The sequence below is a fragment of the Empidonax traillii genome, unplaced genomic scaffold (genome assembly GCF_003031625.1).
Source record: "Empidonax traillii isolate 1590-97213 ecotype Southwest subspecies unplaced genomic scaffold, ASM303162v1 scaffold231:size1146757, whole genome shotgun sequence".
NCBI lineage: Eukaryota > Metazoa > Chordata > Aves > Passeriformes > Tyrannidae > Empidonax > Empidonax traillii.
In genome coordinates, this window is record NW_020955424.1 from 832,421 (window position 1) to 857,065 (window position 24,645).

Below are 24,645 nucleotides of genomic sequence, written 5' to 3' on the forward strand. Positions count from 1 at the left end.
TTTTCTTGTTTGCAATAATTTATCCCAAATACTGATTACTGTGTCAGTTCTTGGAGAAGACATTTAAGGTACAGCAAACCTTTCCACAAATGAAAACAAAAAGAAACCTATCACAACTGATCTATTACTTGAGTTCTTAATTACTATTGGAAACCAATAAAACAATATCACAGAAAGGAGGAACAAAACTATTTCAGTCCATATTACACTGAGAGATCAAGTTTTATTAGAGTAACGAGGCTACAAAAGATAGGCAGAAGAACATTCTTAGTACCTGTAACATAAAAATGGAGAAGTACACAGAGTAAGAACAGGATGCAAAGTACTGTAAAAAAAGAATTTAGAAAGTCTTCCTCGTAAATGCAATGTTCAATTTTTACTCCTGTGTATTCTGCAATTGCAAGAGATTCCGTGAAGAAGTTGCATCTTACCCTCTCATTCTGAGCAGTCTGGAGAGAGTTTGATACGATGGTAAGTAGCAATTGATTTAAGACTTCTGCAAACATGAGCATCTTGTCAGACATCTGAACTTAGCTTTTGCATATAAAGTGCATCTAAAAAGTGAGGTATATAGATGAAGCTGCATAGTCAGTTTTACAGAATGACTGTTTTTGTTTTAGTTCTGATGCTTGCTATTCTCTTGCCTTCGTGATCATCTGTTATTGCACAGTTCATTTAGAAAAACAGAATTAATATGCAATAGCAAAAAGCATTAAACCCCTTAGTTTTCACATAAGCAAAAATTACTTACTTACTTAGGGAGAGGGAATATAATTATAGAGCTATTAAAATAGCTAAATCAAAGATCAGGTGTGAAACCCCAAATGAGCATGACAGAAGTGAAGAACCTGTATTTCTAGAGCATTGTGAATTTAGATAAGAAATTTGTTTCCTCTGTTTATTTTCAGTGTAAGGCATACTTTGGCAACACCTAATAAAACATTTGCCACAGACAAAACTGCCTAGGGGCCTATTTTTGGTATCTGTCACTTCAGAACTGGTACAAATAAGTGTACACATACTGCTTACAAATCATAAATAATTTTGTGACTGTCAGTAAGGCAGTTCACAACTGATACTCAACACATTGGTGTATACATAAAATCATGTCAAATTGGATTGTCAATACAGTACCTTTGATATATCAAAAATATTTTTAAACTTCCTTTTAAACTGTGAAAACAGACAAGTCAGTTTCACACTGGTATAAAAGAGTAAGAATTGGGGATGCAAGTAATGCATAATATCCTCACAAGAAAGATAAAATCACTAAATTCATGCAGCTACTGACATATTTCTCCTTCTTGTTCATATGTAAAATAAGATTAAATTATTGGGACTTTCAATATTGTCTGCTGCTACAGAATCAAAACCCATCCAAATAAATTACACCTATAACATAATTTTCTAGAGACTTCAGCAAGGTCCAGAGGTCTTGCAACTCTGTTGATGTTGAGAGACCTTTTCTTACTGAGCCTTTAAAGCACCCCTGGTTTAAGTAAACTAGACCTTTATGGGATTCAGGATGTTTACAGAAGAGCACATTAAATGCAGACAAAGCCTTTTCAGCTTTTCACAGACTAAGAAGCAAAGAATGAAATGCTATTTGTCCCAGCTTCTCTACTTTGACAGTCTAATGGAGGATTAATTTTTGTGTTAAGTTCTATCACATCTTTGACAAAATCATTGTTTCCTATGAAGTCTCCAGCAATTATGTTAATACATTCTTTTTTTGGTCCTGGATACTGCTGCTTTATCCAGATTTTCAAGCATGGAAGACTCCGGAGTGTCATTTTCTTCAATGATCCAAATGGGTGTAGGAGAATATACCCTAAATTTTCAGTAAGGTTAATCCCTGCTACAAAAAATTTTCCTGAAACAAAAATCAGAAAGTGACACATTAAATATTCTTTTAAGGAGAACAGAAACTGCTCAGTATTGCATTAGCTTCAGATCTTGTTCCAGTGGGAATCATTAAAATACTTAACTTCACGCTCTTTCTGTATTGTTTCATATTCCTACAACTGATTCAGCAGACTGTCTCCCCTTGTTGCAGCTTCATGCTGTAGTAAACAGTTCCTGAGACATACCTGGTTATCTAACCATTCCAGTTTAGCTAAATTTGTCTACCTACTTCTCCTTTGTAAATTATGTTTGTTTCTGTGAGGGTTGCTTCCAAATGCTTAGCCCTCCCCCATGATGGATGGAAACAAAGGGCGCACCACATGAGCATTTTTCTTTGGCTGGAGAGCTCGCTTTTGAAACAACTCTCCCCTTTATCACCCTGTGCATTCCCGTCAAAAGCTACATCAGATGTTACGAGCTCAGTTTCTCTCAGATTACACTACAAGGGCATGTTTAAGTGCTGCTATTTACTGGTGCAACTACACCCTCCACATACTGTCCTTATATCATAGAATCAGAAGGTTGGAAAAGACCTCCAAGATTGAGTCCAGCCTTCGACCAAACATCAAACCATGACAACTAAACCACAACACTAAGTGGCACATCCAGTTGTTTCTTGAACACTTACAGGGGTGATGACTCCACTACCACCCTGGGCAGCCCATTCCAATGCTTAACAACCATTTCAGTGAAGAAATTCTTCCCAATGTCCAACCTGAACCTGCCCTGGCACAGGCCTGAGGCCATTTCCTCTTGTCCTGTCACTTGTTGCCTGGGAGAAGAGGCTGAACCTTGCCTTGCTACAACCTCCCTTCAGGTAGTCATAGAGAGCAATAAGGTCTCCCCTCAGAGAAAGCCTATAGGGATTTCTTTTCACAAAGCTAGCAGAATGCATTTCTCTCATCATCTGTACACCTAAAGCAGCAAGCACTGGACTGAGGAAGCTGTGTCCTACCCGTGAGATGGGTACAACAGGGCCACTGAGCTGGTCTGTGCTGAGGGTCTCCTTTGCGTGGGATCACACAAGCGATGTGGCTGCACAATTTATACGGTCTATGCATGTACATACACTGATACATCACCACAGGCAAACACTGCACTCACCCGTGGCTGGGCAGAGCACTCAGCAACCACGGGCACACAGCACACACAAACAGGTTATACCTCAGAAGGTTACAGTCACCCAGCTTCCTATTTGTTTTGCACTGCTGTAAGTGCCCCTCCTTGTGCCTACCTGGACGGCCCCTCCGCTTCATGCGCTCTAAATACCGGATGAGAGCACGAGTGGACGTTTTGTTTCCCCACCAGTATGGGATCGTGGGCCACAGCTCACAGTGCTCCTTCAGTTCCACGTCCTCTTCATACGAGACTATGACCTGATGGCCAAGATGCCACATGGTCCTCAGTGTTGGTGTCACCTAAAATGAAGCATGCCTAGGTTGAAGTGAGCAACACAACCAGTGTTCCCAAAGTTCGAATACTGTTGTGTGACATTACCTTGGCACAGATTCAGTTCAGATAAAGCTTTTGAACAAGCAGCCCGGCAGGCCATGGGCTGGGTTACAAGCTGCAGGGGCAATAGGAGCCTGGTTACTTCAGCAAATTCCCCCTTTCCTCAATTCAACTATGATAATGTACATAACTGAAGGTCTTACACCTGCATAGCCATCCCTGTGTCAGCCCTACACGCAACTGTAAGAATGCAGACACAGACACAGAAAAGCAGGAATCATTTTGGCAAATGCCCCACACTGATGCGTATTTGGCACTGTAGCCATTAAAGAAAAGTGAACTGCTTAAAACTTGGTAAGATTAAATGTCAGTCTCCAAGAGCTACATTAATTCTGATTTCTTTAAGTGGAAGGTTTCTGAAATTGGGATGCTCCAGACATTTTGAATTGAGAGAGAGGAAGACTTGAGTCAGAAACCTTCTCTGACAGATAGATGGGCTGAAACAGATCTGTTAAATTCAAGTATCTTAATGTGAAATGACATTTTCCAGCCTTCAAATGTTACCACTGGAGAGAATTGAGGCCCTCTGACTAGTTTAATAGCAAAACCAACATATTTAACAGGCATTGTTTTTCCAAAGAATGTTGTGGTTAAAAGCTATGTCTGCTGCTTATGAAAAGGAAATGGTGGCTTTTTGATGTTCCAATTAACTTATTAATTAAAATAAAAGCCAAAGGCAGTTGAAAATCATTTACGTAAATATTTGAAGAAAGCCAAGGGTTGAATGAACATAAGAATCCCTCTTATTTCATCCAAGAAAAACAGAATGCAAGACCCAGTTAGGCCAGAAAATACTGCAAAATTAAGGCACAAGCACTACAAAACTCTGTGGTTGACTGAGCCTTTGCTTTACTCCAGCTGCCTTTCTAAAGCTAGAACCTCTTAAGCAAACAAACAAACAAAAAGTTGTGGAATAAAAGCAAAAAAAAAAAAAGCTACTAGAAATGTGTACGTGAGCACAGGTGCTTATTTTGCAAACAAAGCAGAAATGAAACTGTAGGTGTCTGACAAGGGATTTTTAAACCCTAGTAATCCAGATCAAAGGAAGACACCTTGAATAGTTAAGGCAATTAAAATTTTAAGCACAATGTAATATTGTCACGCTGTGGCCTGTGCCAGTACTACATACAGACCTCAACATAGCAACTGCTTCATAAACACTTCATACTTACTCTTCTACTGCTACAGAGATACAGTATTAAAAGACAACAGATAGCAGTTTATTTTAAAATAAGTGAGCAAACACTTCGATATTTGATATGAAATCTGAATCTGTGATCCTGAGAAACCCCACAGTTGGCAAACCTGCAGTGGTACCACCAGCAAAAATGGTGAGATCCACTGTGCTGGTCACAGACCCCATAAAGTCTTCCTGCTCAAGGGAAGTACTTGGCTTGTCTTTTCTCCAGTGCCACTCCTCCCTTCCCCTGGACACAATTCAGAAATGTTCTTTCCTCAGTGAAGTGATCTCAAACCATTCTTTCAACACCTTTGTTCAACAAACTATCAGCAGCAGCTCGCCCCTTTTGCAGTAACTCTTTTCTGACCATGTATCTGAAAGCAAATTTGACCATCTCGAGTATCACTCTGCTCATCCACAACCTACACACTCAAATTATTTGGGGAAACAATAGAACAGTGTCACTCAGGTCTTCAGTTATTCAGCTGAGGCCTGAATATTCAGAATCCCCTAGTTTTGCTGAGAATTGTTCTATTTTAACTCTGCTGTACAAAATGCTTTGAAATGGTAATACTCACCGTTACTTATACACCAGCTTCAAAGGCTGGATTTGAATCACAAACAGGGTCATCATTCTCCTGTACCACTTACATCTCCAGAGAAAACCCTCTGTTCCTGTGCATCTTTGAAATGTTAATTGTTTAACTACTAAAAGCTCCCACACCTCATAAAAAAAAAAAAAAAGGAAGCTAAAAATCTCAACTTCTAAAATCTATCAATCAATCATTTTCTAATTATTTAAACTAAGGCTTTTCTGGAAGTTTGGATGACTGAAATCTCATTGGAAGGTCAGCTCCAGGAAAAAAGTCAATGCCACCAGAAATGCACTGAGGGCAGAGATGCCATTAAGAGGGACCTCAACAGGCTGACAGAAACCTCATGAACCTCAGCAAAGGCAAATGCAAAGAGCTGCACCTGAATGGATTAACCCCACACAGCAGGACAGATTGGGGACAGCTGGCTAGAAATCTGCTTTGCAGGAAAGGACCTGAAAGTTCTTGTAGACATCAAGCTGCACGTGAGCCAGCTGTGTGCCCATGTGGCAAAGGTTAACTGTAAACTGGGCTGTATTAGCAGAGGCACAGACAGCAAGTCAGGAAAACGGGTTCTTCCCTTCTATTCAACAGTTGTGGAACTGCATCTCACATACTGTTTCCAGCTGGGGCTTCCCCAGTACAAAAAACTCATCGATGTGCTGGGTGAGTCCAGCAGCATGCAACCAGAGTCAGCAGAGGCTAGAGCATGACACACAAGGACAGGCTGAGGGAGCTGAGTCTGTTCAGCATGAAAAAGAGAAGACTGGATAGGTCTTACTGCTGTCTGCAAATACCTCATAGGGAGATGCAGAGAAGATTCCTCAGATATGCACAGCAAAGAATGGAAGTTGGCAGACACAAGTTACAGCAAGACAGATTCTGATCAGATAGAGAAGAAAAACACTGTTACTGTGAGAGTGGACAAACGTTGGAATAAATGTTGCACAGAAGGACTGTGGAATCTCCGCATTTGGAGATATTCAAGAATAGACAGGACACAGCCCAACCTAACTTTGAAGTTGGTCCTATTTCGCATGGTGGTGTAGGACCAGATGACCTCTAGAGGTCACTTTCAACCTAAACTATTATAAATAGCATAAAAATTCATTTATAATTATTGCTGTGAAAAGGCAGAAAATGATTCTTTAAATTCTATAAATATAGCATATACTATAACACACACCTTTCCTTTCCTCTTCATTTCCTCTCACACACAACAGTGGATGACAGTTGTGTCTCTACTGTTGTTCCAAAACTGTTCATTGACATATATGACAGTCAAATTTAACTCCCTCCTGCTGTCCTAGTTCCAGGGGCCAGGACCAGTTTATTACTGTGTGGGTATAATCAAAACTGTGTATTCTACACTCTGTGTGTCATTTCTGATGGACTGTTAGTAATGGGTCATTTGCAGCAGCTGCCCAGGGAACACCTAATGACTCAGCTGTGATAACTCCCCTCTGGGGAGACCCAGCCTGAGGGATCATCTCTGCTAATGGGCCATACTGGACTGGCATAATAGGCCGCTGCAACACCTAGACCATCAAAGATTCAAAAAATATTCCATGACTCACAGAGTTAAATCACCCATTGTGACACTCCCACTCTGGGAGAGCTACTGGGCATTCCCCCCTGAACCTAAGCATGTATAATCTCTGGGGTTTGGGACTTCTAGTACCACTTGTTGGATCCAGAGGAGGACCGGAACTCCAACAGGACTGCCACTGCCAGTCTCGACAGGATTGCAATCATTACGTCAATCAGAACTGCGACCATCATCTGGGCCAACAGGTTTGCTTTCCTTCGAATTTGCACCCATGGTGGTCAAGCGGTGTTCAGCACAGGGGCCAATGAACGCTGTTCTGTTCTTGTCCCAGGGTGTGGGGTTATACATATGTTTTTGTTGGTTAAAACCAGGGTTTTTCTGTATCATTGCATCTACTGTAATTTATTTTTAGTAAATTTTAACTCTGCCTTATAACCTGTCTAGAGTTGGGTTCATTTCTCCTGCTGGTTTACTTTTAAACCAGCACACCTTCTCACTGTGGAATGTAGGTTTTCTTCATCTCCTCAATTTTATTAGGTCAATTCCTGTCTCTGATGCAGCAAATGTTACCTTTCCTAGATTAAAAGCACAGTGAAAGTAAAATATATCTAAAAATTTGGAATCACAGATCTCACTGTAATATATCATTCTTTAACAAGGAGAAAAAAGGGATCTCATACTTACATTTCTGGGACACAGTTTACACTGGAAAATCTCTTTTATACAGGCAACAAGATGATTGTGAAATCTCCTGGTTAATCCATCAAAATTCCTACAGGCTAAGATAACAACTTCCTGAGGATGAGCTTCCAACCACCTTAATACTTTCCACAGAGTATCCTGCAGGAGACAGTTATGGCAACTTTGGAAGTTATCTCTGCTATGCAGGGGAAAGGGTATAAAATCAATAGAGCATTGATGGTGGAGTAGATTCACAATCACAACCATGAAAATCAGTGTAGATTTCTGGAGGATGACCATCAGACTGCCCAAAAGGGGTTCCAGAGAGATGTGTCCCACGAAAATCTGCTTTTACAGATCCGTGCCAGTTTGCTCTGGACGTGATTCTAGCACACTACACTAAACATAAACATAATAACATCCATGAATATCCTACTGCCTATAGGCAGGCTAGCACTAAACCTAAATCCCCAAACTTCTTTAGGGACAAGCAACATATTGGTGGCAAACTCAAAAACAGGGAAAAGTTCTGTGCTTAAACATAACAGGACTCATTTTCCCCCTTTGGTATGGGCAATGGCAACTACATGAAGATCACACATAACTAGCAAGGTAGTCAGACATTACATCTGGTTACAGGAGTGTGCCAGGCACCATAAAGTCTCAACACATGAAGGGTTCAGACTCATCAGTATAAAACTGAAGTTTAGCCAGTTACTCTACAAATTAAAAGCTGCATTAGCTGACTGTGCCTGGCTCTACAGGTCACAACAAACAGAAAGAGGATGTAAAGTATTCCAAGATGACAGGGCACATGCAAGGAGCAACTCACATACTTCTAACATACTTAGATGATCTTGGACCAGCATTTTCAGATTATGATGGATTTTAAATAAAAGAAACAGCACTGGTTTTATAGCCATCACAAAGGTAAGAAAAATACCTGTACAGTAACAGTTGTGTAAACCATATGCACAAAGTACAAATTCATAGATGGATCATTAGCCTTGTGGGCAATCCTGAAATCCAGGTATCTAACTCCAGCCTCAAGTTGCTCTGTCACAGTTAGGACCTGAAAGGTGAAACAGAAAACAAAGCTCTTGACAGCTTGAAAGGGATTTGTTTCTTTAATATATAAAGCTGAAAAAAGTGTACAAAGTCAGCCCTGTGATATTTTTCTCAGGTCTTTTGTCTTTAAAATGTCGCTCTATGGTACCAAGTTGCAGCTTTGAAGTATTTCACTCTCTGAACAACAGGAATTAAAATTTCCCTGCAGAGTATACTTCAGGTACAGATTAGATTAATTTCAGAGCACTGCCCTTGTTTTGTTCTGAAAGCTAAAGATCCATTAACCTGTGCATAAATACATGATCGCTCTTCACACAATTATTCATATGAACAACAACTGCAGGATCAGCACCTTAGAAATGCTGCATTTATTTTATTAGATCAAAGACTGTACCGTGGTTGTCTCTGCAGAGCTCACTCATCCTCAAAAGAAGGAAAAACAAAAATAGAAAAAACTAGTGGCTATTGCTCTTTTTCAAGATAAAGTTTCTTATGAAGTTTGAATTAACCTGTAGAAGTCCTACAAAACAGAGGTAGTCCTCTATTTCCACTTCCCTCAAACCTCTTCCTCTGGATTTGAGGGCTGAATGGAACAGGTGAGAAAGCTGTTTCTGGGGCAGAAAGTCCCGAATGGTATGTGTTTTACATCTATCAAGTTTCTCTCTGAGTAAGAAAGTAGAATCAATTTAATTAAATACATTTAAACACTAATTTGTCTCAGTTCAACATGCTATGTACAACACTCTCAGGTTTCAGAAAGCATACACGGGACTGATATAAGCCAGAAAGGATTCAATACAAGGCATTGCTCCTGAATAACCACAATCACACAGCTTTAGGGCTGAGGTAGAGGTTATGACACATGTCAGGATGCTCACCCTGCCTAGCTTCAACCACCTAACTTCCTGTTCTTTGGACAGGGATTTTATCTCCCCAGGCTGTGCCGGAGGTTCTGGGCCGGGACAGCCCAGCCCCACGTGCCCCAGGGTTCAGATGGTGCAGTCGGCCCGGCCAACAGCTCTATCTGTGCCTGCTTGGTCTACACCTTTGCTTGGAGCATGCTAGAGATGGGAATGTATATGGCTGTAGGTCATATATGGGAGCCCCCGGTGGTCCAGGGGAAAATTCACTGCACTGTCACTGCAGAGATCCGGGTTCGATTCCCGGTCGGGGCCCCTCCCCGGGCAGATGGAGCTCGTTAGCCTGTAAGGCAATCCATCTACGTCCTGAGGACCTCGCTGCCACTGTCCAAGTGTGCTTGGCCCCGGCAGATGAACCTCAGGATTAAAGGGTGGGCTCAGTTCCGCGCACACTGTGTCTCACCTAAAAAATCCAATGCGCAGGCTGGAAGGTGGAAAGACCTTCCCCGGTTCTTCGTTCGCGAAGAGACTGGCCATTAGGTCATATATAACCTTTGTGGCCAGAAAGAGCACCAGGTGAAATAGCTGCTCTAAACTGCCCCTTTAGATAAGTCAATATCTTTCTGTTGGACAGCATGGGAAAACTAGGCAAACTAGACTCCCTAATCAGTCACCTGGGTTTGGATGCTGAATTAGCCAATGTGAACATTGCCCCCCAAAGGGCAAAATTTAAAAGGAAGCCCTGGGGAGCAATGCTGCTCAGTGCTGCAGGCATTCAGGGCGTGAGTGGAAGTTACACAGCCATTGCACAGGAAAGATTTGGTCCTCTAGACTGACACCCATAAGAGTCAGGGCTCAAGAAGGCACCTCCTCCTAGGCACTGGGTAATCCAAGAACCCATGAGTCCTACCATCAGTAGGGCTCCTTCATGTCTGTTCTGGCTACCAGTGGGTGGAGTCATCTCCTCACAGAGATAACTGGAGCACCCCCGAGGTAAGGAGAGCAGGACTGCAGCTGTACCTCTTTCCTATTAACAGTGCACCCACTTGGCACTCTGGGTTTGGACCAGAAATTACTATAATGATATTAGGAGATTGTCACCAACAGTGTCACTTCGCCAGACAGAAACCCACAAGTCAGGAGGTATCTAAATCTTTTCACTGTCTTGAGTCCCAAAGCAAAAAGCAGCTCAAGGTAAAGAAGACTCTGTGCTACGCAAGTGCCTTTCCACATCATCTCATCATTGCCATTATATATACCCTGGTAGAGTCTAAGATTCCAGTTTACCAGAGCTGCACAAACGCAATAAAAGCTTAGGCATACTTATTACCATTTATCAATTTTTCAGTTTTAATTCCATAATAATTAACTACTCCTTCAATAAGAACAAAAGCAAAAAGATTTTTGGCACCTCTTTGATGTCAGGAAAGTCTCTTCTTTGGAAGAATCTTCAAAAGCTCTAGCTTAAATCATGATCCCCAATTTTGTCTTTAACATACATTTGTAAGGAACAAAGAGATAACTACTAGCTTAATATTCGGACATTTAAAAAATTAACTAAACCTTACATGAGGGAACACACCTTCATTCTCTTAATCTTTATGGGAAAAAAATATCCTTCAATGAGGAATACTTCTGTCTCTGCTACTGGGTGAAATACCCAGTATGGATGGGGAAAACAACTGATATCTCACAACAGTGATAGCAAAAATGACAAGCACTACCTTCTGAAAAAAGTATAACAGAAAAAACTCTGTTGATTACAGTAATATTATACGTTATTTATAACAACAATAAACATTTGAAAAAGAAGACGAGTTTCTAGTACCAAATGGTCAGCTTTAAGCAACATCTTTATTTAAGTATCATCCCTGCCTCACCTACCATGTTTTTTTCCCCACAAAAGATGACCAGGTGTATATGCCACCTGTCTCATACCCGAGTGTGCTGGATTTAGACAGGAAGAGTTAATTTTCTTCACAGTGGCTGGTATGGGACTGTTTTTTGGATTTGTGTTGGAAACAGTGTTGATTACACAGAGATATTTTCCTTATTGCTGAGCAGTGCTTACACAGAGCCAAGACTTTTTCTGCCTCTCGCTCCACCAGCAAGCAGGCTGGGGATGCACAAACAGTTGGGAGGGGACACAGCCGAGGACAGCTGACCTCCACTGACCAGAGGGATACCCCAGACATATGGAGTCATGCTCAGCATATAAAGCTGGGGGAAGAAAAGGGGGAACACTGAGAGTGGTGGCATTTGTCATCCCAGGTCACCATTACACGTGATGGAGCCCAGCTTTCCTGGAGATGGCTGCACACCTGCCTGTCCATGGGAAGCGGTGAATTAATTCTTTGTTTTGCTTTGCTTGCATGCATGGCTTTTGCTTTACCTGCTAAACCATCTTTATCTCAACCCAGGGGATTTCTCACTTTTACCCTTCCAATTCCCTCCCCTATCCCACACAGGGGCAGTGAGAAGCAGATGTGTGGGTCTGAGTTGCTGGCTGGGGTTAAACCACGACACCCAAGCACAGCATCTGAGGAGAGCACAGACTTCTGGGCAGCAGGCTATTCTGTCTTTGTGCATGGCAAAGCTCGGCCACTCTCAGCCCTGCAGCACAAGCTTCAACTTTGCTGAGGCATGAAGAGAACACGAGATGACAGTTACCTGTGTGGTGGACCACTTCATGATAATGGGGCGCACAATGCAGGGCATGCATTTGTTTAAAAACTTCACCACCTTGGATTCATTGCCACTAACAGCAGATCTTTTGTCCAAACAGTAGGTCATAGTGTCATGACTCCCTGTAGAATACAAAAATAGATGTACAGAAAATCTCATTTCTTAACTATTCAAGATCTGATACACCACACCTGATACCCCACCCCATTTATAAATCACACACCTATATTTTCTGACAGCCTATGTAGTTGTGGCAAAAAGGTGGGCTCTTTTACAGAGGTTGCTCACCTGACACTAATAAGCGTAGTGTGAAATCCTTGTGAAGTGAAGGCATCAAGACTTTTCAATAAACTAGTCCCCATCTAAACTACACATTGTCGTTTGCCCAAACCACAATAAAATGGCCTGTTTCAAATAGCATCTTCCACTGAAATAATAACCACGATGTGAAAACCCACTTCTCTTTTTTTCAGGGAATAGCTGAAGGCTGAATTTATCTAGGATTTGTCCTGTTTTCAGAGCTGTCCAAATGCAGGATTTCATTCTCCAATCCCATCATCTCTGCACAGGAAAATATGACTGAAAGCAGAAATTTATCTTCTTACACTTTTGACTGGACCAACTCCTAACTTGGTACTTTAAATATTTATATCTTAAATATCTGGTAAACAAGCCCTCCTGACCTAAACCTTCAATACCCTACAAAACCAACATAAGAGGTGGGTACTTGAAGGTTTCAGAGGCCAATCCAAATGTAAGTTTATGTGTGATAGATGAAAAAGGTCCATCTTCTATGGATGTCAAAAATTATCTGACTCTTTCCAGCGCAGGGAATTACACAGGGGCAGCCTAAGCAACAGAGCCAAGCACAGCCTGCCCAAATATTTGATTTCTTTGAAATCTTAATAAATCTGACACATCTCTTGCATCATATTTAGATGAAACTATTGAAACTCAAAATTTCTTCAGGACAGGGAAACAGTGATTTTGATAGCTTTTTCTGTTCCATTATTTCTTCCAGTTTTATAAAGAATCAATAAGAAAAGCTAACAATTCAGGCAAGTGACTTGCTTGGATCTTTACAGAGTGTCTGCAAATGCATATTATTTGGGGTTTTAAGTCTGGCTTCAAATAAATTGTTTACTGTTGCTAGAAGCTGCCTTTTTGAATGGTCAGTCTTACTGGTGCCAATGGCATTATTTCTAGTAGCCAAAGAAAAAAGGACAAGATTGGTTTTGAATTCTTTTAAACTACCAATAATAGTTTAATGTCTCACTCAATTTTTTCACCTTTTGAAATCTATTTTCCATCTATTTTCCTGCTTGAGAGACCCAAAGTAAGCTCACTGCAGATGGAAGATCGACATTGTGGGCATGTAATCAAAGAAGTATGTCTTAGAAGATGTAAGAGTCATTAAACACCCATGGACCAAATCCAAGTCTGAGAGAGGTGAGCAGGATTCCATTGATGGGTGTTTGCATCCACTGATGCCAACCAGCAAAAGGATAGTAATCTTTTACTTAGGATTCTTCTTGTGATGCCAGTGAGTTACAGTAATGAAAGGAAGATGGGTATATCCATGACACAACAAATATGATGCAAAGATAGTGAGCTAGCACCAAGCCAGGTAGCTTCAGAGCTGGAATCAACACCTCCACAGAGGAACTGTGCTGGATCTGGTGCAAGCACAACACTAATTACTGAGATTTGCCTCTGCCTCCTCATCATGCTTTCAGAATGCACTCTGTCACGTTCATGTTTCTTGCATGACTTCTATGACATAAACTTCCACTTCCAAAGTGCATTTCCCCCAGTTATTGCTCCCTTCAAAAACCTGCCAGGGCTGTCTTGACCTGGTTGGTCTTGATCTGTTTTTGTTGTGACTTGGGCCAGATCAGTTTTGTAGGTCAGCTGGACAGCCACCAAAATATTTCAAGCTAATAGCCTGCAGTGCTCTGTAAAAGTCCTCCAATGTTTGCTGAAATGGGCTTGCCTTCAACTATTCTTTTCTTCATGCCTGTTCTCCCTGCAGGCATATTCACAAGAACAACAAACATTTGCAAGAATAACAAGGTCACCGTTAGGAGGAGAGCCAGGAAGTCAAAGGCACACATTAGCAGATTCTCCACTTTCTACAATGTCCCAGAAACACCACTCTGAAAGCCTTTTAGAAACAACATGATTCCTTTTCCCCAAAAACGAAACCCCAGCGAGCATGCTACTGACTATTTGAAGGATTTTTGCAAGATGAACAAAAAGAAAAATAAAAAGTCGGAGGTTAATACTTTCTTCTTTCCAAAGACAGATACATATTTTCTTCTCTTGATGGTAAATAAGAAATTCTAGCCTTTTTTTTAATAACATCTATGCTGAGTCCTCTTACAAACAGAGGTGTGCTTGTTCTCTAGCTAACATTAACTCAAATTACATATCTAAGAAGTCACCTTGAGATAAGTTTCTGGGTTTAAACTTTAATGAAAACAGAGCCAAAACACTATGGTTCTTGGGTCCTCTCAGGGCTCCACTCACTTGAAAACAAGAATTCACACTGTTTCTAAATATATGTCTTTCCTAAAATTAACCTATGATCCTGTAGCCTATCGAAAACATTAATCTACACACTGGGCTGCTGGGCTGCTCTCCACCCAAACTACCTGTCACATCTACAGATATGAGAGAAAACGTGGGCTACACATTTCTTCTGTAACATTTTTAATGTGGAGGCACAGGGGGAGCTGACAGTCCTCCAGTGCCTCCTCAACTTCTTTGGACAGAATGAGAGGGAAAAAATATCAAGGTAGCAGAAAAAGCAACAAGCTGACCAAAGAAAGGCTAATGATACGCAGATGCCACTTATCTGCATCTACACATGATAGGATAAATCCAGTTTTTGTAAGCAGGATCATGTAGCACAGTCTACATAAATAAAAACATATTAATTAAAAGTCTCAATTCTCCTTTTCCCATACCTCCACAGCCTCTTTTAAACAGTACAAAGAAACAAACAGTAAGGTAAAATGTTATTTCTCTCCTTATGGAACCATTTCATTATACAGGAAGCGGCAAGAATTAATTAGGAAAACTTCATGATTGCCCAGATAAGCAAATGCTTAGATTATTAATACTGATCTGGCAAGATGATGCAGAGAGATTGAAAAAAAAGTGCCTCTTTCTTTCCTTTTTCCCGTCTTCACTCTGAGAAATGCCAAACATTACAGACCAAAATTATTCACGCACACATAACATCACACAGGCCCTTCCCCAAGCCCTTCTCCCACACCTTGACCCAAATTATAAACATAGCCATCATAAAATGGGACAAACAGGATGTTCCAATGCTTAAATGACAAGCTAACAAAACAGTGGAGAGCAAAAGTTAATCTTTACCTGGAAGAGCTAAGTTATAGAGGGGAACATCCCAGAGCTCCTCTGGTAATCGCGACATCCACTGGCCATTTTCACGGCACGTGTGAATGAAGGTCTGCAAAGGCATTTTGCATTAGTGCCTGCTCTGGGACCTCATGGGCTGTTCTGGGAAAAGAAAAAACATAAACCATTCCATACACTTGTGGTCAAATTAATGATATTTTACCTGTGCAGAGTGGATTTATAGATGTGATAAAATGTCAACCCTTCTCTCAAGTGGCTGCAGCAAAACATCAAGAGTTTCACAGCTACAACATAGGCTTCTTTTGATGACATTGTCTCTCAGCACAGTGCCAAGGGAGGGCTCCAGCTTCAGGTTTGTAAACTGACCAAGTGAAAGAAAAAGCAGAGCCAAAACAAATATATGCAGTTTCACTGGTATGAAGAAATTACTGTCTACACTGGCTGTTGTGAAATCACAAGGAGTAACCTACCTCCAGAGTGAAACCACGTCCATTCCTTCACCCTTTGCAGTCCCAGGTGCATGACAAGGGGACTGATGGCAGGGCTGGGACAGGGGCTGGGTCTGCTGCCCTCAGGTCCCTGGAGAATACTCACTTTAAAGGATCAAATCAGGTGTCACAACACTACCTCTATGAAAAGCCTTTGCAAAGATGTCAGGACACTGTATCTGCAGGTCATGCTGGCTTCTGGGGTCAAAGAGGAAAACCTTCATCTCTTTATCTCTTGATCTGTTCTTATCACCCCTATGAGTCCATGATCATAAGTACTTCAGTTTGCTCAGATCTTCCTGAAAATTACTCTGGAACTGTTCTTCTTGGATACAAGCCTCTCCGGGATCTTCTGCAAAATCTGCAATGGTCATGCAGGATTGCCAGTGGATGAAACCCAGATGAGAAATCATGGCATCACCAGTGCCTACTGGAGTTATTCTGTTCATTTTTCAATTTATGATGTCCTGGATAATGCAGAACATGAAGATAACCTGTCCATGTCTTTTTTTCAGGGATGTTCCTGAAGTTTAAGTAGTGGTTTGGGGATCAGAGCCTTCCTTCTTCTCACTGCTTTCAAGGCTTTAACTGCTTTTTTACAGCTAGTGTGATGGTTTCTTTTAGATCATGGCATAGCGATTACCTTCATTAATACCACACCTTTCTTTTTAATCCTTTTTAAAAAAGCTATGACTGTGAATGATTCTTTCTTGTCTTCTACAGTAATGGCACTCAGCTTGTAATTGTTCAGCTTTTGTACTCTGCAAACATCTTCACTAGTTCCTGATCCTTTTTGCTGCATCTTAGCACATTCATTCAAGATTGCTTCTCCCCAGTGTTCTTCAGATTGCTTTAAGGAGGAGGTTGGTTTTTCTGAGGTGGTGGTTGGAATGTACAGGTAAGCCATACTGCTTATATGAAGAGCATTTCCTTAAACACAGTGCAATAGATTATAATTTTTTTGGCAGTCACATAGGGTCATCTGAAAAGCAACTTTAGGAACTGTATTCCTAAGTTTTATGTCCATACCACATGTAACAGATAAAATCTGCCTTTAGATCTGCCAGTGATTCACCTGCCTAGCCTGCCCTGGTGTGCCTTTGGTGTGTCTTTGAATGGGTCTCTCTGAATACAGTCACCCCAGTTTAGATTAGAATGGGACTATGTGGGATGAAGGAAATACCTGGCAGCCCTGGCACAGTGACACAGGCTGCACGTGTCCAGTGTGTAATCTGGGATTTTCCTCCTGGTGAAGAGCAGCTGCCTCTGAGGTTTTCCATATGCACAAGGCCTTTTTGTAAGCAGGAACAAAAGTGGTTTAAACCCTCTCTTGCTCCCTTTGTCTCCTTATTTAAAAAGCAGGTATTTGATGGGTCTAGTGCAAAGTCAAGTGGAAAAATGCCCATAATTTGGGGGGGGGGGGGGGTGTGAAAAAAGTACAGATCCTTTTTGTTCTACATAAGCAAATGGTCCCTCTCTGCTAGTCTTGGAAAGACATTCATATCTCAGTCAGATCAACTCATCCATGGCTCTGCGATTTAACATGATAAACTGCCTCCTGCTAACCCCGTGTTCAGACAACGTTAAGTCTGCAGCTAATTTTGTCAACTTTTGCTGCATTTCATGCTTTCTCAGACTGCACACCACTGCTCGCCCGTGGCTGCTCTGCTCTAGTCTCTGTACCACGTAGCATCAGTGTGGGCAGGAGCTGCAGGTGCTTAAAACAGCATTGCTGTTCAGTAGTTGCAAATGACTGAATGGTGTCTGTCCTTCTCCAGCTCTGAAGATGACAGGAGCTGTGAGGCTGCAACACTCTAGCATATGGCAGCACTTTTGCAAGTTCTGTATGCCAGCTAGAAACTTAACTATAAGCACGGGTTTTCCTCTCTTGCTTGTGATCTGCAGCCCCCTTTCCAGAGACTTTGGGACCAGAGAGTTAGTCCAATTCTCCAAGGCCATCCACAGCTCCCAGAGCAGGCACACAGCTCGCCCCCCAGGGAGCAGCAAGACCCATAAGCCCCATTTGGCAGTCACATCTTCTCCCAGCACAAGCTCTTTTGCACTGACAGCACTCCCAGGATGTAACCAAGGGTGCAGCTTTACCTGCTGCCATCCTCTCCTCCCATAGTGTGCTCTCACTGACTTGCTTGGGCTAATGCAGGCACAGCCCCACAGCTAACAGAAAAAGGTGGGTTTCTGCCACACCAGTCCCTTTCACCAGTTCACCACTGGCTCAGGACAGCCCCACACTGGCCCGTGCTGAAGAAGCCCCTGTGGAGGTACCGAGCCTTGCAATCAGCTTTGCCAGGCTGTACAACAGGTCTGTTGGCACTGCCCAGCCAAAACCCACAGGTAGCAGGTTCTGAGCTGCCATCAACGCCCCAGCCTCAGCAGGACCAGGACACTTCTTGTGTCCTGCTGGGCCTGGAGAAAGCCAGCAGAGAGAAGAAACATCAAGACATGCTGTGGTCCTGCAAACACAGACATGTGAGAGATCAACATCTCATCCTCCTCTTCCTTTGACCTCCTTCCACAACACCCTGAGGCTGGGAATGGCAGCCTCTGGCAGTGCAGGAACTGCACCCTGGCCATCTGCTAATCAAGTCCTGTCCAAAAGTGACTGGAACAGACTTTTGCTTGATCTCCTGCATAGTGCAAAGCTCTAGCTGTTCACACTATCACCTTTAAACTCAGCTGCTGACTTGTGCTTGAGATGTGATATAACCTTTCAGGATACAGACAAGTCCTTGCTGGAGGAATGAAACTGCAACCATTAGCTACTGCCTCTCGTGACTAAATCCTAAACTTCACAAAGAAGAACTGTGTCTTTTTTCCCTCTTCTAGATAGGCAAGCCACCCTACACATGGTGCTGTGATTAACTACTGCGTTGGGTTTGCATGGCAAGGTTTTGCAGCAGGGAAACTACAGACGTAGTTTCTGGGAGAAGCTGACAGAAACTTACCCCACATCCAGCAGAGCCAATGCCAGATGGCTCCAAGGTGGACACGCTGCTGAGCAAGGGTAAGCCCATCAACAATGGTGGTAGTGTCTCTAGGATAACAGATTGAAGAAGGTAAAAAAGTTGCTATGCAACAGCAACTGCAGCCAGGGAAAGAGAAGTGAGAATATGTGAGAAAAGCAAGTCTGCAGGCACCAAGGTCAGTGAGGGCATGAGGGGCTCCAGGCACTGGAGCAGAGATCCATCTGCAGCCTGTGTAAAGCCCCACACTGGAGCCAGTGAATGCCCAAAGGAGGCTGTGACCCATGAGAAGCCCATGCTGGGGCAGGCTCCTGGCAGGAACTGTGTCCAGCAGAGAGAGGAGCCCACACTGCAGCAGGTTTGCAGGCAGGACTTGCAACCCTGTGGAAGAGACCCACACTGGAGCAGACCATGAAGAATTGCAGCTCATGAGAAGGACTAATATTGAAGTTTGCAGGTAAGAGTGTGAGGAGTCCTCTCCCAGATGAGGAAGGAGTGGCAGAGACAACATGTGAACTGTCCCCAGCCCCTATTCGCCGTCCCCCTGAGCCACTGCAGGGGGTGGAGGTAAGAGAAAACCAGGAGTGAAGCTGAGCCCAGGAAGAGTGAAGGGGTGGGGAGAAAGTGTTCTAAGATTTGCTCTTTATTTCTCATTACCCTACTATGATTTGATTGGTATCAAATTCAACAACTTCCCCAAGTCGAGTCTGTTCTGTCTGTTGTGATAACTGGGGAGTGATCTTTCCCTGTCCTTATCTCAACCCATGGGCCTTTCCTTATATTCTCTGTCTTGCTGAGGAGGGGAGTGATAGAGAGATGGTGGTGGGCACCTGGCTTCCAGCCAGCATCCACCCACTCTAACGACCCTCGCTCCCCTTGTTCAGGCCAGGTTTCTGACCTCCTGGGTGCTCTGCATGCAGGCTGCAATTACATTTTGAGGACCGTACCGGGACGCATGCAATAAACAAGCAATAAAACATTCAAAAGCACAAAGCCGCTAGAGATCACCATCCTCCAGCCTCGGGACACCGAGACTATCGGGCTGACTCCCTCTCCCCCAGGCTGTGCCCTGCCGCGGTGTGCCCTGCACGCACAGCCCCGCCGGCCCGGAGCGCTGGGACACGGCCAAACCCCACGCGTTTCCGGGAGGGACAGCTAATTAATGAACAGTTGACGGTGACATCAATAAAACATTTGCTGCAGCCTATCCAGAAGCTAAGAAGAAATCCTCACGGGAATCACAGCAAACGCTGTGAGGAGAGCTATCGGAACAGCCCCGGCGAGGAGGGCGCCGCCAGCCCCGCCGGGCACGGGGGTACCACGGGCACCGGGGGCACCGCCACCCCCGCCCCGCGCTGCCCTCGCCGCCCGCACCCTCCGAAGAGCCAGATGCCACCCTCCACTCTGCTTCGCACTTGTTTTACTCACTCCGAGGGGCGATTCCGTTTCCATCCCGGCTCTCCGGGAAGACGTGCGCTCCCCAGCTCGCCCGGGGCCCCGCGCTGCCCGCTCCGGGGCGGGACGGGGCTGCCCCGCCCGGGTCAAGTGACCGCAGGTTTGAGGAAGGTTGAAGGAGGGGCGGGAGGGATGAGGAAGAGGAGGGGGAGGTGGTTGTGTTGAAGTGGCGGTGCCCGAAGGGCAGAGGTGAGCGCAGCGGTGGATTGAAGGGACACTGTTCCGGGAGGAGCCTGCGGGCAGGGACAGGCGGGGGAAGCGCCAAGTAGCACTGTGTGCCATGCTTCTGCTGCGTTTGAAATCTAGTAATGCAAGAAAGCTTAAAATAAATATTTGTAAACATATGCATACACAAAAAGCACCTTAATTTCCTGTTTTGTCCAACAAAGCTTGTCAAGCCTTCATCTGTGGTGAAATTCACTCATGAGGGCTCCTCGCAGAAACCTTGGCAAGCTCTTCAAAAAGCTTTTCTGTATAAGGAGGGAGATAATTGAGTGAATGGCATGTAGAGGCAAACAGGCAAATCCTCGGTGCAATTTTGGAAGCAGGGTGCCTTCTCAGCCTTCCCAGAAAGATAGAGAAAGGCCCCCTAGTACGTCTCCCTGTTCCAAAAACACACTAAAACACACAGTTACCTGATTAAAGAATGGTGAGATGAAACACCAGTGGAAAGAATGGGTAGAGAAGATCAATTCCCCTTTTTCCACAGGGCAGCATTCCTAGAGGGTCACATACAATGGAACTGGGGTCTGACTGCTCGGGGATCATACTGTGGTCAGGACTAACAAAACTTCAGGCTGTTGCAGTGTTGTGCTTCTTCATGCAAGGATGTATTTTCCAGATATGCCTTTTTCACTATCTCATTTTTGCATGAGACAGAGCAGCGTGTATGTACAGAGCAAAACTTGCTGTGTCACCAATAGCAGCCAGATCAGATTAACATTCAGCTAACCGAGTGATTCCCACGCTGGTGAGTCCCAGCGTGGCAAGGCTGCCTGCGCTTCAGAGTGATGCCACAGTTCAAGCTGCTGTTTATATATCAGTTCTTACAGAGTAAGACTAAGTGGATTAGATGCAAAATAGATGTGCAGCAAGCTGTAAAGCTAGGCACGAAAAGGACAAAATGCCAGAAGGGATGAAGGAGGGCAAAGGAGAAGGTAAGAAAAAAGATGATATTTGATGGCTGTGTGGTTTTGCACCACCATGATAAAAAGCAGCTGAGAACAATTACAGAGAAGTATTACTGTGCTCTTCATGAAATTAAAGAAATGGGGAAGTTTCTCAAATGGAAAAGGCTAGGTGGACAAATCAGACAAAGTCAGCTTTAATTCTTAATTTACTTAGGAAGTTAAGACTATGGAGGTATGACAAAGAGCCAGCCTCTGGATGCTGCCATGGTGAATACAGTACAGCCAGACATGGTTCTGGTCTTGTGAAGCAAACCTGCATGAAGTTGAAGGCAAAACATGGAAAGAGAAAATTAAAATCTATTTTAGTGTGGATTTAAAATGACTAACAGAGAACTCAAAGGGAACCATGAAACTGAAATCCCATATTTTATTCTTTACAACAGGACTTTACACCCTAGTAATGTGAAGAGTCTGCTGAATGATATGATCTTGCAGGTCTCACCTCAACAGAAATGCCCCATCAGGAAATCTCAAGCCCTCTCCAAACCCTTCTAATACCCACCCTTTCGAGTCTGAGTTCGGGTCTCATTTCTTCTTTGTTTGCACTGGAATTACTGGAGATCCCAAGAGAGTTGCTCTTAGTTTAGTTCTGTGATCACAATCTCTCGGGAGGGATTTAGGAAACCCATAAACCAAGGAACCACAGGAAATTAATGATTAAAGGAAATAAATAATTAAAACCCTGAATAAGCATGTCTCCTGAGTAGCAGTCAAGGCGAGGATAACTTTTAGCAGTATTTGCAGAAATAATAATAAACAGATTTCAATATGAGGAAACAGGGGCATGAAAAAGCCCAAAATTTACCCTCCTCACAAAATAAATGTCTGCATTAAAAAGGCAGAGTGGAGTTCAAAAGACAAAGAAGGAAGAGCTTTCCCAAAAGGAGCTTATTAGGTTTTGAAGCACTCAGTACTGAAGAGGTTTGAGGCTGGTAGCACCTGAGAGAGCCCAAACAAGCAGATACAGAAGCCTCAGTGTGGGGATTGATGGAAATGCAGGTCTGATTTATAGCTGTGGATCAGAGTGAAATTTCTGGTTAGTCACGGTGACAGCAGTCATAGAGCCTTAAACTGGACTTTATATATTTAAACACTTTGGCATACCAAAATACAATGCTCTCAGTATGAGAGAAATCATTTTCCAGATGACATAGAGGTTCACGAGAATTTTTGAAAATTTACAATTATTTTGGGTGTTGCATGAGACTTCTGTGTTCTGTCCCAGTTTTTTATTTTTTAATATTGTGCACCTTTAGTCTATGCCGTAATGTACAGAAATATCAGTAACCATTTAAACAACCTTAACTGAATTCCCTGCATTTGGGGTGTTTGTTCTGAGGATGTTTGCAACATCCTGGCAATATGTGTGTTTGCTCCTGCCCTGACTTACTGATAAGTCCTCTCAACCTTCACCTAATTTCTATCTTTGGGAACAAGCAGGCAGCTCAGTCTCCGAGAGGAGGTTGTGTATCTAGTGGCAGCAGCCACAATGGCTCCTAAGACTGGGGGAATCATCAAGGAGGCAGCCTGCAGCACCAAGGAGGTCACTCTGGGCAATAAAAAGACCTGGGAAGGAAAACACAGCCTAGACCTGCTGGTAGCATGAAACTTGGTTGCCTATGTTTGCTTCTAGAGTTATGAGACCAGAATGGCTGCTCCAAGCTTGTGATGCTGTGAGCAGGATGCAATGAGGATGAGGAGTCACACCCAGGAGCCCTCCTGTGCACCCAGTCCTTGTGCTTGGTGCTGCCTGTCAGCAAGGTGCCTCTGGCAACCTGAAACAGAAGGATTTGGTGGGATTTAGGTTGCCCAAACACATTGCAGTGTGCCAGCGCCATCGTGAAGAAACAGCCCTGGCTTTATTTGCAACAAGCAAGTTCGGTGATCAAACTCAGTAGCAAGTAAAAATGCTGCTGTGATTGCTAGGCATGGGGTACAGTGATGCTGAGAAGAAAAAAACAGAGTTTTAATAGCAAAAATTTTAATTTAAATTTTTGAAAAAGAAATAAGTGGGAGGGGAAAAAGTCCTCAGATTTCTTCAGTTTGATCCAATCCTGCCAATGTACGTGAGACCTCAGTGAAAATAGATAAACGTGCAGGCAAAACAATCTCCCTTTCAAACAGAAGCAAATCAGGTTTTAATTTCAACTTAACTAACCAGTACTGACAAGAAGGCTTAAAATGCCTTTAAAAACATTTGATAAAGCCAAGTTACTTCATGTCTGGTACCAGCAGTGTTTAAAACAAGAGACACAGGAGAGCTGCTCATAATGTCCTACTTGGAAGAGAAACTTAAGGGGGAAAATAAGACTCTCTCCTCAGACCCAGCATCTGAGAAGATATGAGCAAAAGAAGAGAACTGGGCTTTGTTGCTAGAACCCAACAGAGAAAGATAAGCTGGGGAAACACAAAAAATATATGCATTCCCATCCACTAGAAAGGATTTCAAGTTACAGGGAGAAAGGAAACCTCCTCCTCTCATTCCTCCCTTTGACCTGTAATTTGTTATCTAGCCCTTCAAAATTGTGCAAACAAGGTAAATTCCTGAGCTGTTTCTCACAGCGCTCCCCATTCCACATGAATCTCTGTCCTTTTTTCCTAAGTGGAACAGGTCAGAAGCAAAGTCCTCTACTCTCATGTACAGATCCCCAGAGAAGCATAAGTGACCGTAGACCAACACCTTTCATCCACAAAGGCAGCTCTCAGATCAGATTGAGTAGGGTAGGACAAGGCTGAAGCATTACCCTGGAAAAGGCAGGACCATGTCCTGTCCATGTCCATGTCCATGTCCATGTCCACGTCTTTGCTGTGTGCAGTTTCTAACTTGGTAGCAGACCATGGGGGGTAGGAGGAAGGACTCTTTTTATACTTAAATTCATCACTGTGATGAAGGTGAGGAAGTGAGGCTTGTGTCCTTCAGCAGCCATGAACAGCATCCCACCTTCTTCCCACAGTCTATTGTGAAAATTAGGCATCTGTGTCCTCGGACAAATTTCCAGTACGTTTGACACCAGGCAAAGGTTGGAGCTAACAGTGTCTGCATCTTTAGGCCATCCAGACCTTAACTCCTGTGGTTCTTATGTCAGTTAAGTCTTGATGGTTTGGAAT

General features: G+C 43.3%; 1 protein-coding gene across 1 annotated transcript; it reads right to left on the minus strand.

Moving 5' to 3' along the window:
• Positions 1 to 203: 203 nt before the first annotated feature.
• On the minus strand, positions 204 to 20,481 carry PLCXD1 (phosphatidylinositol specific phospholipase C X domain containing 1). Its single transcript, XM_027888109.1, has 7 exons — positions 20,321 to 20,481; positions 15,421 to 15,564; positions 12,019 to 12,155; positions 8,364 to 8,492; positions 7,424 to 7,579; positions 3,140 to 3,323; positions 204 to 1,873 (listed from the first exon to the last, which is right to left on the minus strand). The coding sequence occupies exons 2-7, from the start codon at positions 15,524 to 15,526 to the stop codon at positions 1,581 to 1,583; spliced, it is 1,005 nt and encodes a 334-aa protein (XP_027743910.1). The 5' UTR covers positions 15,527 to 15,564; positions 20,321 to 20,481; the 3' UTR covers positions 204 to 1,580.
• Positions 20,482 to 24,645: the final 4,164 nt, after the last annotated feature.

What these genes read in the sequence shown, in the direction of transcription:
- PLCXD1 (XM_027888109.1), bottom strand. Translation starts at nt 15,526, where the DNA reads ATGCCTTTGCAGACCTTCATTCACACGTGCCGTGAAAATGGCCAGTGG. An exon ending in GTAAACTGTGTCCCAGAAAT is followed by an intron (nt 3,324 to 7,423) that starts GTAAGTATGAGA and finishes GCTTCATTTTAG; the next exon opens with GTGACACCAACACTGAGGAC. An exon ending in GAAGCGGAGGGGCCGTCCAG is followed by an intron (nt 1,874 to 3,139) that starts GTAGGCACAAGG and finishes TTTTTGTTTCAG; the next exon opens with GAAAATTTTTTGTAGCAGGG.